We start from the raw sequence: 14,488 nt of genomic DNA, 5'->3' as shown, positions 1-14,488 counted from the left end.
AGAGTATCAAGAGACATCATTGCCAGTGTCTGCTCCAGCGCCGGGTGAGCCGGGTAATCCACCCGGTTGGGCGGCGCTTGGACCCGGTTGAAAATAATAGTACCGGGTCACCTGTGACCCGGTTGGTACTTTACACTTTCGAACTTTGAAAGGACCGACTGCATGGCTACACGTGTACCCAGCTGTCCCACAATCCTAGAGCAGACACTGATTGCATGCTCAAATTAGAACAGAAGTAACCGGCATGGGGCTCGGAACTAGGTACGATAATCTACCGACCTTCCATGACAGCCGGCAGAAAGGTAGTAAATATGGATCTGCATTTTTGTTTTGGGCTGTAGTATTACTCCTGGCAGAACGTGCATAGTAATATTAGTTAGTTCATGCCATGTAATAATTATTATTGTTATTGCTCGGAACGTTTGAGTTCTTTCACTCTGAAAGTTTAACCACAGCGGCAACCTGGATGAGAGTGAATGTTGCATGTAGTGCGCTACTGTGGGCACGTGGACAGACATTGCGGGTACCCGGCAGCGTCGTCGCGTGTGTACTGATTGCGCAGCTGCCGTGTGTTTGGAAAGTACGCCCACTCGGTCCAGCAACCCGGTGTTGCTTTCCGTGTTTGCAAGCTAACAGTACCATTGCTGTACCTGCCAGATAGAACAAGGCCGTTGACTGCTTCAATGGCTGTGACCATGTTGCGGATATTGGAATAGGTATTGAAGAATGTCTGGTTGCTGTTCGTAGCGTCGCACTCCTCCAGTGTTATTGTCGCACTGGCTGCAAGGGCTGTGGCTGTGGCACACAGGCCCGAGGGGGCATGCCGCAGCTGATAGGTCGCCAGCAGGTCAAACTCTTGATCCGGACTGCTCAAGCCATTCGTGGTGCAATTGCGGCTGCCGAGGGTGTCACCAGCGGTGCTGCTGTGACATGGTGCCGTCGGCTCCCAGTTTGGCCCTGCAGCATCCACTTCCAGGTTGTCAAACTCTACCGGGTACCAATAGTTCATACCGACTCCCACAAACCCCGTGTCAGCGTTGCCAATGCTGGCGTTGGCAAACAATACGTGGCCGTCGAGAGTACCGCTTGCTTGCGTGGTGATTGTAGTGAGCGTGATGGCATGCCATCCTGCTATGCTCACGCCCGCTGGTAACGGTCCGCTCTGATAAATGCTCGTGGCTGGAGGATTTCCGGGTGTGTTGTCAGCCTGCAATTGCGGTCCACGGTTGCTCAGCGTCCACCCTGTCCCATTCACACATAGTGCAACGGCGTAGAGCCACTTCTGGTCTGAGCGGGTCGCGACGCAGGGCATTGCGTGCACCACCAGCTCTTCGGACACGTAGAAGTCGATGCTGACGGTGACATCCTGCCACTCACGCATTCCCAGCACTGTCAGTGGGCCAGTGTCGCCCCAACCTTGCCACGCGATTGGCGTCTGAGGCACCATCTGCCGCATGACGTTCTTGTGAGCGCCAGCCTGCGAGCTTGCCGCGTGGACCTCGAATATCCCTATCTGATCTGCAAAGTATCCTGCCGTCCCGGAAATCTGATCCGCGTCAAACGATTCCTTGTACGGCAAGGGGAGATTTGGCGCAGATGTCTTCTCATTCGGAAATGATCCCTTCTCCCCTGATTTCAGGCTACTCAGTGTGAAGTATCCACCGACTGGTATGTGCAGGTTGACCTTGCCATTCACCACTGCTACGTTGGCTTGCTTTTCGAACAGAGTGTGCGGAGGGCCATCTTCGAAGTTTGAGTACCAGACCTGCAGGCTTTGAATGTGGCCCATGCTTGCAGTCAACTCAAACGTGACTGTCTCTGCGCTCGTATTGAACCTTGGTAAGTGTGGCCGAATGCAGGGAGCGTGCTCGTACGAGATCTTCACAGCCACGATGGTGAAGTCTGGACCGTCAGGGTCGACCCAGGTCACATAGTAACCGCCCAGGGGAAGGAGACCCGACCCCGCTCTGTTTTTCAGGTACCTCCATCCGACCTTGGTGAATTGGGTGACATGCGCTGTGGCCCAGATGACGGGTGACACCCAGTAGTGACCACTCCAGGGCTGGTCGGCTGTCATCATGCTCTCCGCATACCAGTTGGTGCCGTGGTAGTAGCTGCCGACCAAGTTCCACATAATACTGGACGTCATCTGCTGCAGCACCCAGTGCGAGTTGATCACACGAGCCCAGCATGCCGCACCGTTGGCGTCGTCATAGCTACTCGACTCCTCGCTGGCCCAGAACGGCTTATTGAACGAGTGGCACAGCGAGAAGTTTGAGAAATCGCTCGGGTAGTGGAGACCAATAACGTCCACAGCATCGGCGTACGCTTTGTCGGTAGCCATGCTGTTGCAGATGTCAGCGCCACCGTCCTTTGCCACGATTTGCGTCTGCTTGAAACCAGCGGCATCCATGGCGCTCCGGAGAACTTGGACGTAAGTTGAATTCGATGGGCGCTCATTCCATACACCGATGTAATCAATGGTGAGATTGTAGATATGCCTGGCACCCTCCAGCCATTTAACAATGTACCTATGGACACACGAGGAAAGACCGGGGAGTAACCAGGGAATATCACAAGTGAACACTCTAGTTGGCGTTTATGCATCCATGTATATACACACACGCACATGTACATACTTACACACACACATACACATACATACTTATACACACACATGCACGCACACACACACGCACACACACACACTGTCACACATGCGTAGATGGCACACATCCATCAAGTCACTCTAAAGTCGTTACAACCTTGCCTATAGCCCTTACTGTGCGGTTAGCTGTGGATTGGCATAGGGACTTTTCGTGCCCAGCCATCCAGGAAAGGACCAGGGCAGGCCGTACAGTTTGATGTCGGGGTTGCGCTTCTTGGCCTCCACCATCAGCCACCACTCGTAGCCAGTGCTGTAGTCTACGCGTGACACGTTGTCCGTGTGCATGTGACTGCTCTCGGCGCCGCACCCCGCCAATGAGTCGCCGCCGATCTCCACCTGCGTGAACAACACCATAGCGTGCACCGGGAAGGCAGCATTAGCGCGACCATGCATGACTGCTACTTGACTACAATGATGGCCGTAAGACCCATACACCAGATTGTACTCACATCTCTCTGTTCGGCTTGTTTGTTTTATTTTACTTCACCGGATACAGTACTAGTACACAGGGGGGGTTTCTGCCTTCTCGCCTAACCATATGGCTTACTAAGGGTGTGCGCTGTAGCCACTTCATGTTAATAAAATCCAAATTTTCAGGATGGGCCTGGCCCGAAAATTTGGATTTATTATTTTTGGAAGAATTTGTAGCCGAGAGACCGTTTTTGAGTAGAGGTGTATAACTGTGTGAAACCATATGGCTTAGACTCTCAATAAAATATGGAGAATATAAGTATAAGAAAGCAGTTGAAGCGAAGAATGAAAAGTCAATTCACATTTGTAGACTGATATGATATCTGAGAATAATCTGACAGAGCTGCACATGCTTTTATAACCCTTTCCCCTAACCAGCCTATATGTATGTATAATACCTGTTGTACAGGTCCTGTTTGCCGAGAGCCGATGACTTTCACACTCCGCAGTGGCAGTGGACGAGACGTAATTCCGAGTACAAGTCAACAGTGCAGTAAAACTCCCCTTAACCGGGCAAATTGGGACCAAGCCACTGCCCGTAACTAGGAATTGCCCGTAACTCGGAGCATATACAGTAGGTATCGGTTATAGCGTGGGTGTTTGAAAAACGACTTTCTATTCTTATTTCCGATATTTCTTACACACGATAAATCAAGTGTGACATATCATGTGCATGTGCGCAGAGGCAGGAAGACCATCGTACATACAAGGTAGTGCTACTGTGCATGCGGCTGGTCACAGTCACATAGGCTTACCATGTGGCTATGCAACATGAGTTACATGACCACAATAGTTGAACCTGCAGCACTACGACCCAACGCGAGTCAGATCAGAACTGATTTGGACGGATGTTATTACTACAGGCGATATACTTTGTACTGATCTGGCATGTTTCGCTACACAAAGTCCATTCTTAGGACCGATATATTCTACTGTACGATAAAATTGTTTGCAAGAATAAATGTGCACATGAAATCCATGTTATGATTATGAAAACATGAGAGTTCATTCTTGTAGGCAGTATATTCTTTTACACGACCACGCTATAACCGATACGCACTGTACACACTCGCTGCATGCCAGTAAACAATTGTTATGCCAATCAATAGTTTCTGAGGCCGTTTTTTTGTTGAAAGGGCAATTGTGTAACTCGACATGGGCCAGAAAGGTGCCCGGTAGACGGATTCGGGGCGTCCGGGTCAGGGGAGTTCTACTGTACTGTACTGTACTCGGTACAACCAACGGATGTCGAAGAGGTACCACTTGAGGCTTTCTATAGAGCTCAAACCCAGCTAATAACTGAGCATTCAACTCATGCTCGCCTTGCACGAGAGTAATGAACCCTCTAGTCCCCCCTCCCAATGAAGACTACACCGCGTACACACCCTTGCAGCTAGCTACCAACCAGTGGTGTCTGGCTAGGCTGTCTCTGGCTATGCTCTGCCAATACACCCCCCTGACAGGATGGGAAAGGACCTTGGCTTAGGTGCCCTGCGCAGGCTACGGGCTACACCAAGTAACACCAGTCAACAGTCGTCCATCGGTTTAGGGCTCTGATATTCGTGGGCTCAGTCAATGACTTGGTGGTACTCTACCACAACAGACTAGTGCTGCAGTTTGGTGGGATTTTTTACCTTCAGGATTTGCAAGGCAGCGCCGAAGTTGGGCTTGAAGAGGTAATCGAGAATGCGACTTCGCTCTGGGTCCTCGTAGCTCACTAGGAGGCGAGATGTGGCACCTCCTCCACTCACTGCACCCACACCGTCGAACCGAAGGCTTACGCCGGCCTTGTCGATCATCAGCGGGAATTCATCACGATTCTCTGCAACCGCTGCTAAAACGTCGGCACACCTTGTGAACGCTAGAATAGCAATGAATAGCATATATCGTGGCTTCTTCATTTTGGTTGAAGTTTCTTTCCTCTTTCTATCCGATCGGAAACGTCTTCAGCTGTCGTCGCGTAATCTAGCTAGAAAGAAGAATACAGGTACTAGTACTAGTGGATAATTTGTACCATCTGTTTCATTTCCCGAGGGGTTGTGAGTTTACTTCTACCGCCTCCTGAATCATGTGAATGAATGCCACGAAAACTGCGGAAGGATGTCCTGGCTGTCTCTGATCATTCTATGTCTTTGATTTCGGCCTGCACAGTGCCGCGCCAGTCTGGCCCAAGAGGGTGACGTTTCAATGAAAATGAACGTCGGACTGACCGAGCCCGCGAGACCTCTCTACTGACTCTGGCTCTCACTCTCAGTCAACCTTACCTACATGTAACTCAGCAGTCCTTGGATGCAGGAACAAAGGAGGGTAGGTCCATAGCTTTCGCCAGTTACGGGGACCTATTACAGTATTAGATCTACCTCGCCGACCTCAGTGCATGAGGACCTCGAGCAGGACTACACTGCACTGCCATGGCTCAAAGTCTACCATTTTCATTCCGGCAGATCCCAGGCCGGCATGGTCCGGCAATGCGGCATGGGACTTGCCGGTTGAGCGTGATGCCAGTCATGTATTACTACCCGGATCTTCGCAACGGACCAGCTCAAGCCAGCCAAGGCTGCATCCCCTAATATTCTGAGCAACCCATTTGGTTGACTCCAACTAATTACTTCCCCTCTGCCATGGAGCTAGTACAACGGCGGTATCATCGCTGCCCACAACATTCGTGTGAAGACGAAAAGACGCAAGCTTGTTTCTCATCGGGTCTTTCCGACTTCAGAACTGAGCAGCTATTACCAGTTAGTTACCTTTAGCATTTGCAGGGACGCACCGAAGCTGGGTTTGAAAAGGTAGTCAAGTATTTGAGAAGCATGCGTCGGATCGTAGCGCTGCAGTAGGGGACTAGTGCCTCCCGCGCTGAGCGCTCCGATTCCATCAAAACGGAGACTTTCACCGCGGCGTGGATCGACAGGCAAGACGCTACCGGACACATTTGTCGGCTCCACATCTGCTCTCAGCGCCGCAATGTCCAAGAACAAGTTGGCGACGAGGAGATTTATAACCAAAGAAACCAAAGAAACTCCCGCCATTGAATGATCCAGTATTTACTCGAATAGAAGCAGTGATACCTGCTACAACTGAATCTTGAAACCGTGACATGCCGGTAGGAAAACACGCTTTGAAGACTTTTACATAATTACTCTACTAATACTTATTTTAGTGCATAAGCATATTGTTGATTCTACATGTGCATACAATTGTAAATTGCAATGGTTATTTGAAACATGCCCGAAGTAGTCCAGGGTACCTAGGCTAAAGCCGGTCTACTTGTCACAACAGTAACCTGTTACTGAGTACTATGCTTATACGAAGTCGTACAAGTCCAAGTCAGACACACAACTCAAGAAAAAGGCAAGAAGACCGTGTGGCAGGTAGCCCTTTCCCAAAGATGCTCGCCACTTTTTTTCGCAACTTTTCGTTGTTTAGGAAGAAATCGCAACCTTCGCAACTTTCTTCATTTTCGAGAACTATTTCGCAACTTTCCGCAACCTTAGCGCAATTGGCGACATGGCATGGGGTCAAAAGGTCAAGTCACCGACTCACCGACTACATGTCGGACAAATGCATACTCGTACTCGCTCATTTCTCGCCTGCCTTCAGACTGATTTCAGAGAAACAGTAGATCAACGGTATACCAGGTATACCGGTAGTTGTGATAATGTGCACTGAAGCATACTAATACAATGTAGTTCCTTTTGCCTTGCACTGGAATGATGTACATGTAGGATACATCATGCAACAGGCTACTGGCACTGTGTAAAGTGGTGGCTCACAGCAGGAAGGGGTGTAGATCTACCAGTTTGCTGTCGATGCACTTCTGCCTAGCTAGGTCCCTTTTTTGTAGGTTTTTGCACAAGAACTCTCCAATTCTAGGTTGCGATATTAGCAACTTTTCAGCTTTTTCTGAAAATATGGATGCGATTTCAGCAACTAGCACTTGTTTTGGCACGGTTGCGAAAAGCATAAGTTGCAGGTGCAATGACAGGTGGTTGGTTGGTTGGTTGGTTGGTTGGTTGGTGCACGGTGACAGTTACTAAGTAGTAAGTACCCCATTGTTCCTGAACCAGCTTTAGGTACGCTGCACTACTTTGGGCATGGAACTAAAATTACTTGTTGTGTATCTACAGTAACATGGTATAGTGCACTACTCCATTGCAGTCATGTACTACTACTAGTAGAAAGGACCAATGCACATAATCATTACTACTGGGCACGGTAGCACTCCCGCCCCTCTTCCCTTCAGAAGGGCACTGGGTGTCACTGTGTTGTCTTGCCAGCATAGATCAATACCTTGCCACATACTGAGCCCGTGTCCAACCAAGGCACGTCCAGCCCCAAGGGCCTACCAGGGATGTTGAGCTGCTGAGCTACGGCTCGACTCGAGCAGATCGATTTCTTTCTGTTGCCGTTATCGTGTTCCATTCCCAAAACCGAACTAGCAAGAATGCATGTCAACAAGACAACGATGGGATATGACTCGGTGGAAAACTATTACAGAGAGTCTCACTCACTCTCTCTCTCACACACACACACGCACACACACACATACACACATACACACACTCTCTCTCTCTCTCTCTCTCTCTCTCACACTCTCTCACACACACACACACACACACACACACACACACACACACACACACACACACACACACACACACACACACACACACACACACACACTCTCTCTCTCTCTCTCTCTCCCTCGGCCCTAGTCCCCCACTCTCTCTCTCTGTCTTTTTGGTACACAAGAACACCTTTGGTGTTGATTGCTTTCTTGCTTAGACTTCTGCCGCTCCTTTGTTCTCGTTCTCCCCTCTCCGTACTAGTGTTATAATGAACCCTCCTTCTAGTCGGTCTCCTGTTGCCCCGAGATGTTTTGTTGCATGGTGATCTGACACTCATCATTCGCTCCCTTGGCACTGGACAGTTCTGTCCGTTTAGTTTCGCGAATCCAAATAAGGAAAACAACAACAGCCTTTGAACAACAACAACAACAACAACAACAACAACTACAATAACAAACAACAACAACAACAACAACAACAACAACAACAACAACAACAACAACAACAACAACAACAACAACAACAACTACAATAACAAACAACAACAACAACAACAACAACAACAACAACAACAACAACAACAACAACAACAACAACAACAACAACAACAACAACAACAACGACAACAACAACAACGACAACGACAACAACAATAATCTCTTATTGGCGATGGTGCCATCGTGAGAATAAAGAATTCAACAACAACAACGACGACAACGACAACAACAACAACAAGAATAAAAGATTTCAAACAACAGTTACCCCCTTTTTCACCCTCAACGCTCGACCACTGATCCCGAATCAACCGAGATGTCTGTTTGTATTTACTGTTGGCAACTGAAGACCACAGCCAAAGCCGTCCAGTCCTGCTATGCGCCTCACCCAGGACAGCAGCGGGGTTAATGATCCCATGGGGAGGGTGTATGGACCAGGTACTAGTACCCGATCCACAAGTAAGTTGAGGCAGACCCCAGATGAAATGACCCAACTTTGCATAGAGGCACCATGATAGAGAGACAAAAGACAAAAAGCATCAGTGGAGATGCTTTGTATGGAACGCAAAGCAGTGGCGCCACAATACACTAGCACAAGCGTAACCGCCGACTCTCGATCCCACGAGCGAATCCACCTGCTGGTGATACTTAGGACCAAGAGTGAGTAAGCTCCCATGGTATATGGTAGCTAATTTACTCTTGTTAGCACCCATAAGCTAACCCACTTGCTCACCCCGTGCCACCATGTACATAGTCGTAACCTCTAGTGCAAGGCCAGTCCAGATAGCAGGACCACTCAACGGTCCACCGTGAAGTACACTTGTGGCCAACGAAATCTGACCCATGTGCCGAAAGCAGCGCAACCGCCGCAGCTCATTTTGCCTCTAGATCGATTTTCGGAAAGCGCACGATGGAAATGGAAACGCCTTGCTACTTTTGACTCGTGGGTTGGGTTTCTTTGGCCATGACCAGGGAGTCATAAAATACCGGTATTTTACGACTCCCTGGCCATGACTGTACATACTTGAGCGCTGCAAACTTTGAACATCGAATCGGCTCTGAAACCATGAGAAAATTCAACACGGGTGCAACAACACACAACTTCGGGCAAGAAGGATTTGGCAATTTCTTGCTTGGCTAAATGAGCGACTGACATAGACTGTTAAAGGCGAAGAATCAACCGCAAACAAAGCAGTCGAGAAACAAAATCCGTCCAACAATCAAAGCCTACGGAAGTACGAACTAACGTTGACAGGTCATTGTCTCCAGCTAAAACACCTAACTAAACACCCAAACAATACAAACAGAAGACAAACAGCAGACAAACAGCAGACAAACAGCAGACAAACAGCAGATAAACAGCAGACAAACAACACAAACAGCAGACAAACAGCAGACAAACTAAAAACACTCGGGGCTACATGGGTTGAATCCGCTCCACAACCAAAAAAATGGAAGCAGATTTAAGTTGAAATGGTGCTAGGGCTCGGGCTCAGGGGAAATGTGCACTGAATTGTATGGTCTATAAATCGATGGGGAAATTGGGGGAGTACGTACACAAATGCCTTTGGAAATTTGAAATAATAATATAAGAGACAATAGCGGCAATGCTGATGGTGTAAAGGGGCGTGTGGAAAGCGATGCTAGCAGTACAGAGCTTGCAAAGTTACGTGTTGGGATACTCAGGCCGTGGGCGGGCAGGCGGACAGGCACATCGGGTAGCCGAGCTGTGTGCGCGCCGTGTACTGGTTGCGCAGCTGCTGCGTGTTTGGAAAGTAGGACCAGTAGGACCAGACGCCGCTGGCGTGCTCCGCCTGCAGGCTAACGGCGCCCTTGGTAGAGCCGGCCAGCACCAGCGATTGCATGTGCATGGGCTCGAGGCGGTTGCGGATGTTCGTGTAGTCGTTCACGAACGTCTGGTCGCTACTGCCGGAGCACGGCTGCAGGGTCAGGTCGCCACCAGCCGCAATCTTCTGGGCCGTGACGCACAAGCCGCTGGGCACGTGCTGAATGGAGTAGTCGGGTACCAGTAGGAACATCTGGTCGGCCGACGCCAGGCCGTTGCGCGTGCAGTTACGCGCCGAGAGGACTGCGCCCGATTTCGGCGCGGCACAGGCCGCCGCAGCCGGCGGCGACCACTTGGTGCCGGCCTCGCCAATGCGCACGTTGTCAAACTCAACGGCAGTCCAGCCGTTCGTGCCCATGGCCACGAATCCGGTGTCGATGTCGCGCACGGGCGAGTTGTTGAACAGCACCTTGCTGTCCAGCGAGCCGGTGGCCTTGCCGCCGATAGTGGTCAGGCTCAGCTGGTGCCAGCTGTTGGCACTGAAGCCCTGCAGGACACCGTTGTGCAGGGTGGGGTTGACTGGCTGGCTGGTGTGCGAGATCAGGAACGGACCAGCCGTGGTGAGATTGTACTTGCCTGCACTGTCGACGCAGAACACGATGCCGTTGTTCCACATCTGATCGGAGCGGGTGGCCACGCACGCGGCAGTGTCGGCGGGAGCGTTCGCCGGGAACAGAAAGTCGACGGTGACGGTGAGGTCCTGCCACTCGCGCATCCCGATCACCGTCATTGGCCCGCGCGAGCCGTGGTCCGACCAGCCAATGGGCAGCTGCGGCACCATCTGCCTCATCACGTTCTTGTGTTCGGCGGCACCAACCGATGCCGGGTGCACCTCAAACGCGCCGATCTGATCAGCGAAGAAGGGTGCCTCCTGAGACTCAAATGTATTGTCAAACGAGTCAGAGTAGGGCAGCGGGAAACGTGGCTGCGACTCTGGAATGCTGTCAACTGTTCCTTTCTTACCCACGTTCAGAGTGGTAATGGTGAAATAGTCTCCGACCTCGATCGTCAACGTAAAGCGGTTATGCACGACGTGGATCATTGGCTTCTGCTCAAAGGTCGTGTATGGTGGGCCCTTCTCGAAATTGGAATGCCACACTTGCAAGTTCCTGACGTCGCCCAGAGAGCTGTCCAGCATAAACTCGACTTCTTCTGCTGATGTGTTGAAGTCAGGAAGGCCAGGGCGAGTGCAGGGTGCATGCTCCTTGGAGATCTTCACAATGATGATGGTCAAGTCGTTGCTGTTCGGGTCGACCAACGTAGCGTAATACCCGCCGTTGGCCAGTATTCCCGAGCCGGCGCCATTCTTCAGATACTTCCAGCCAACTTTGGTGAACTGAGTGACGTGAGCGGTGGCCCATACCACCGGGGCTACCCAGTAGTGACCACTCCAGGGCTGCACCGCTGTCAGCATGCTGCTGGCATACCAGTTGGTGCCGTGGTAGTAGCTGCCGACCAAGTTCCACATAATACTGGACGTCATCTGCTGCAGCACCCAGTGCGAGTTGATCACACGAGCCCAGCATGCCGCACCGTTGGCGTCGTCATAACTACTTGACTCCTCGCTGGCCCAGAACGGCTTATTGAACGAGTGGCACAGCGAGAAGTTTGAGAAATCGCTCGGGTAGTGGAGCCCAATAACGTCCACAGCATCGGCGTACGCTTTGTCGGCAGCCATGCTGTTGCAGATGTCAGCGCCGCCGTCCTTGGCAACAATGAGTGTCTTCTCGAATCCGGCCTTGTTCAGTGCATTACGCAGGGCCACAACATACGAAGCAGACGAGGAGCGCTCGTTCCAGATGCCAATGTAGTCAATGTCTAGATCATAGACCTTTTTGGCACCCTCCAGCCACTTTACTATGTACCTGAACAACAACAGGCAAAGCAAAAAAAAAGAGGAGCACAAACGAAATGACTATTACAGAATATGAGACCAACGCAATAAAAAAAGCAACTTGCGCATTCAACAAACACACACACACACACACACACACACACACACACACACACACACACACACACACACACACACACACACCATTCGCAAGGATAAACCTGAATACGAGATATGATTATCAATGGCCCGAAATGCAAACGAAACCATTTTCCACAGCAAGTTTTCAAAAAGAAGCAAACTGTCACGAGAAGGCATTGTAAACATGACCGCTGCCAGCAGCACAAAAAGGGAAAGACACAAGTGACAACAGGCAGCTGGCAAGGTACATTTATGTACGTATGTAATGTGTGTGTGTGTGTGTGTGTGTGTGTGTGTGTGTGTGTGTGTGTGTGTGTGTGTGTGTAGAAAATCAACATGCATCGTGGTGCAAGCACTAGCAGTAGAGCCGAAGTCACCCAGTGACAAGAATACCACTGCAGGGCATGCAAGCATTGTCTAGGCATGTGTGTATATGCCTGTGTACTCCACGGTCATAAAGATAACAATCTTCTTTTCAGCAAACATTCGATTGTTGGAAAATCGCGAAGTTTGCCACCCATTGAACATGCATAATCCAGTGCTGCTCAATGAAATCCGATCGCGCGAGTCGAGTGCGTGTGGGACGCTGTGCACCTCTAGATTTGCGATTACCCGTACAGTCAGACCTCGCATAACCGCACCCATCCGCTTTCCACAAAATATCCGGATAGGCGAGGGAACCGGATAATCGAATACACATCCTGTATGTGTGCATGGCATATGCTGTAAATCGGTGACCGACGACTTTTTTTCCGGATGGCGAGGGATCCGGATAAAAGAGGACCGGATGAGCGAGGTCCGACTGTACTGGGACGTGACCTGGTGCAGGGCGCCGCAAACTTAACCCTCGCAGTCAAATTTTATTCAGCTGCACTGGAGTATGACTGCCCGTAGGCAAGACAACAGCACACAAGCTAGCTTACGAGGAAGTCAGGTTGGGAAACTGGAACGGACTTCCAGATCCATTTCCCACCCAGCCGGGATAGGCCCAGGCAAGTCCGTACAGCTTGATGTCGGGGTTGCGCTTCTTCGCTTCCACCATCAGCCACCATTCGTAGCCACGGTGATAGTCCAGGTCGTCGGCAGAGTGCATATGACTGCTTTCAGTGCCATCAGTGGACTGAGAATCACCACCAATTTCCACCTGCGGCAATAAATAAAAGTGCATTTAACATCCATTTTCCACAGAATAAACGACTATTCTAATTGTCCGCAACCTCCAACGCAGCCACTTACACAAAAAACTGAAGTTTCCTAAAAGAAGAAATGACCCCATACTTATGCTCCCCAAGCTTTTCATCAGTCCTCATAGATCACAAATCAAACATGTAGCCAGTTTTTCCGTATATTTTTATTTTGCCTCGTGAGCCAGAGAGGATGTCGCCATCGACAGTGCGTCTCTTTTGTTTATTTCTAGGCATTTCTTCTTTTGATTTTTCGTTCAGTGGAAGGTCCTAGCCGATCCCTCACCTTCTCGAAAAATAAGTGACATTCGGAAATGTAGTAGAAGCGCGAGCCGGCACTTCTTGATCCAAATTTCATCATACATGGACATTTACGACTGCGTTCATGTGCGATTTGAAGTATAAAATGCGCGCAGAACTCACAGTTACCCACCTGAACCCAGCTCCGTACAACGGTCAAGTAAACGGTTGAAAAATAAGCTTTGTGATCAGTCGTGTTGAGCAAAAAAATAAAATACTAATAATAATAATATAAACCCAGGGGGAATAAGCCCGGGCTTATTCTCTTATGTAAACGGCCCCTCAGAATACAAAAACCTTCCGAGCCAGAACTGACATCAATACAAGCAAGAGTAAAAAAAAGGTTTTCATGCACTCTTGATACAAGTAAAGGGCTCACCGTACCGGGTCACATTGTATGACTCACCCCATGTACATGACATGTACATTGTTGTAGAGGCAAGGGGTTCACATTTACCTTGAGGATATGTAGAGAGGCACCATAGTTTGGCAGGAAGAGGTAGTCCAATATCTGGCTGCGTTGAGGTTCCTTGTAGTCCACCAAGAGTCGCGACGTTGCACCACCGCCACTTAGACCACCAATACCATCAAACGTAAGACTGACTCCTTTCTTGTCGACTATTATGTCTGCTGCCGCAGCAGGGCCACAAGCAGTCAACACGCCCACCGCAGCGATGAAGGCCACGACCGAAGTAAGCTCCATTTCGCCCCTGAACGCTGTACCTCCGCTCGAGCCCCAGTTCTTTATCACGACGCACCTCAAACAACGCGGACGTTTTCTTTCAAACTGACAAACTGCAAATACATCCACGACCAGGTCGACGACCTTGCAACATTTTTATTTCGATGCACAAATGCTTGGAGTCGTTTATGGCTCCCATTTATATACCAGGAGCTGCATGCATTCTTCTATCTTCATTCACCACTAAAGTCTTGCACTGTTCACAAACTGCATGCCCTTTTGAAATACTAATTCGTCATG

At 49.9% G+C, this 14,488-nt stretch overlaps 2 protein-coding genes across 3 annotated transcripts; both read right to left on the bottom strand.

Annotated features, from left to right (window-relative positions):
- Positions 1 to 15: 15 nt before the first annotated feature.
- LOC135815632 (galactocerebrosidase-like) lies at positions 16 to 6,354 on the bottom strand. Of its 2 annotated transcripts, none has more exons than XM_065328955.1 (3): positions 5,887 to 6,354; positions 2,784 to 3,004; positions 16 to 2,531 (listed from the first exon to the last, which is right to left on the bottom strand). In XM_065328955.1, the coding sequence occupies exons 1-3, from the start codon at positions 6,166 to 6,168 to the stop codon at positions 494 to 496; spliced, it is 2,541 nt and encodes an 846-aa protein (XP_065185027.1). In that variant the 5' UTR covers positions 6,169 to 6,354; the 3' UTR covers positions 16 to 493. The 2 variants fall into 2 exon arrangements, with proteins under 2 accessions (XP_065185027.1, XP_065185035.1); XM_065328963.1 differs by lacking the exon at positions 5,887 to 6,354 and adding an exon at positions 4,774 to 5,241.
- A 2,959-nt stretch (positions 6,355 to 9,313) lies between these two features.
- On the bottom strand, positions 9,314 to 14,364 carry LOC135815612 (galactocerebrosidase-like). The gene is made up of 3 exons (XM_065328932.1): positions 13,964 to 14,364; positions 12,946 to 13,166; positions 9,314 to 11,912 (listed from the first exon to the last, which is right to left on the bottom strand). The coding sequence occupies exons 1-3, from the start codon at positions 14,207 to 14,209 to the stop codon at positions 9,884 to 9,886; spliced, it is 2,496 nt and encodes an 831-aa protein (XP_065185004.1). The 5' UTR covers positions 14,210 to 14,364; the 3' UTR covers positions 9,314 to 9,883.
- Positions 14,365 to 14,488: the final 124 nt, after the last annotated feature.

The sequence above is a fragment of the Sycon ciliatum genome, chromosome 1 (genome assembly GCF_964019385.1).
Source record: "Sycon ciliatum chromosome 1, ocSycCili1.1, whole genome shotgun sequence".
Lineage (NCBI taxonomy): Eukaryota > Metazoa > Porifera > Calcarea > Leucosolenida > Sycettidae > Sycon > Sycon ciliatum.
The sequence above is the reverse complement of the archived record's forward strand: the minus strand, read 5'-3'. Positions and strand labels throughout refer to the sequence as shown.

Excerpts from the sequence above, each read along its gene's own strand:
- LOC135815612 (XM_065328932.1), bottom strand. The coding sequence starts at position 14,209 with ATGGAGCTTACTTCGGTCGTGGCCTTCATCGCTGCGGTGGGCGTGTTG. Across the intron at positions 13,167-13,963 it reads CCTCTCTACATATCCTCAAG|GTGGAAATTGGTGGTGATTC; the intron begins GTAAATGTGAAC and ends TTATTGCCGCAG. Across the intron at positions 11,913-12,945 it reads TTTCCCAACCTGACTTCCTC|GTACATAGTAAAGTGGCTGG; the intron begins GTAAGCTAGCTT and ends GTTGTTGTTCAG.
- LOC135815632 (XM_065328955.1), bottom strand. The coding sequence starts at position 6,168 with ATGGCGGGAGTTTCTTTGGTTTCTTTGGTTATAAATCTCCTCGTCGCC. Across the intron at positions 3,005-5,886 it reads CGTCCCTGCAAATGCTAAAG|GTGGAGATCGGCGGCGACTC; the intron begins GTAACTAACTGG and ends TTGTTCACGCAG. Across the intron at positions 2,532-2,783 it reads AATCCACAGCTAACCGCACA|GTACATTGTTAAATGGCTGG; the intron begins GTAAGGGCTATA and ends GTGTGTCCATAG.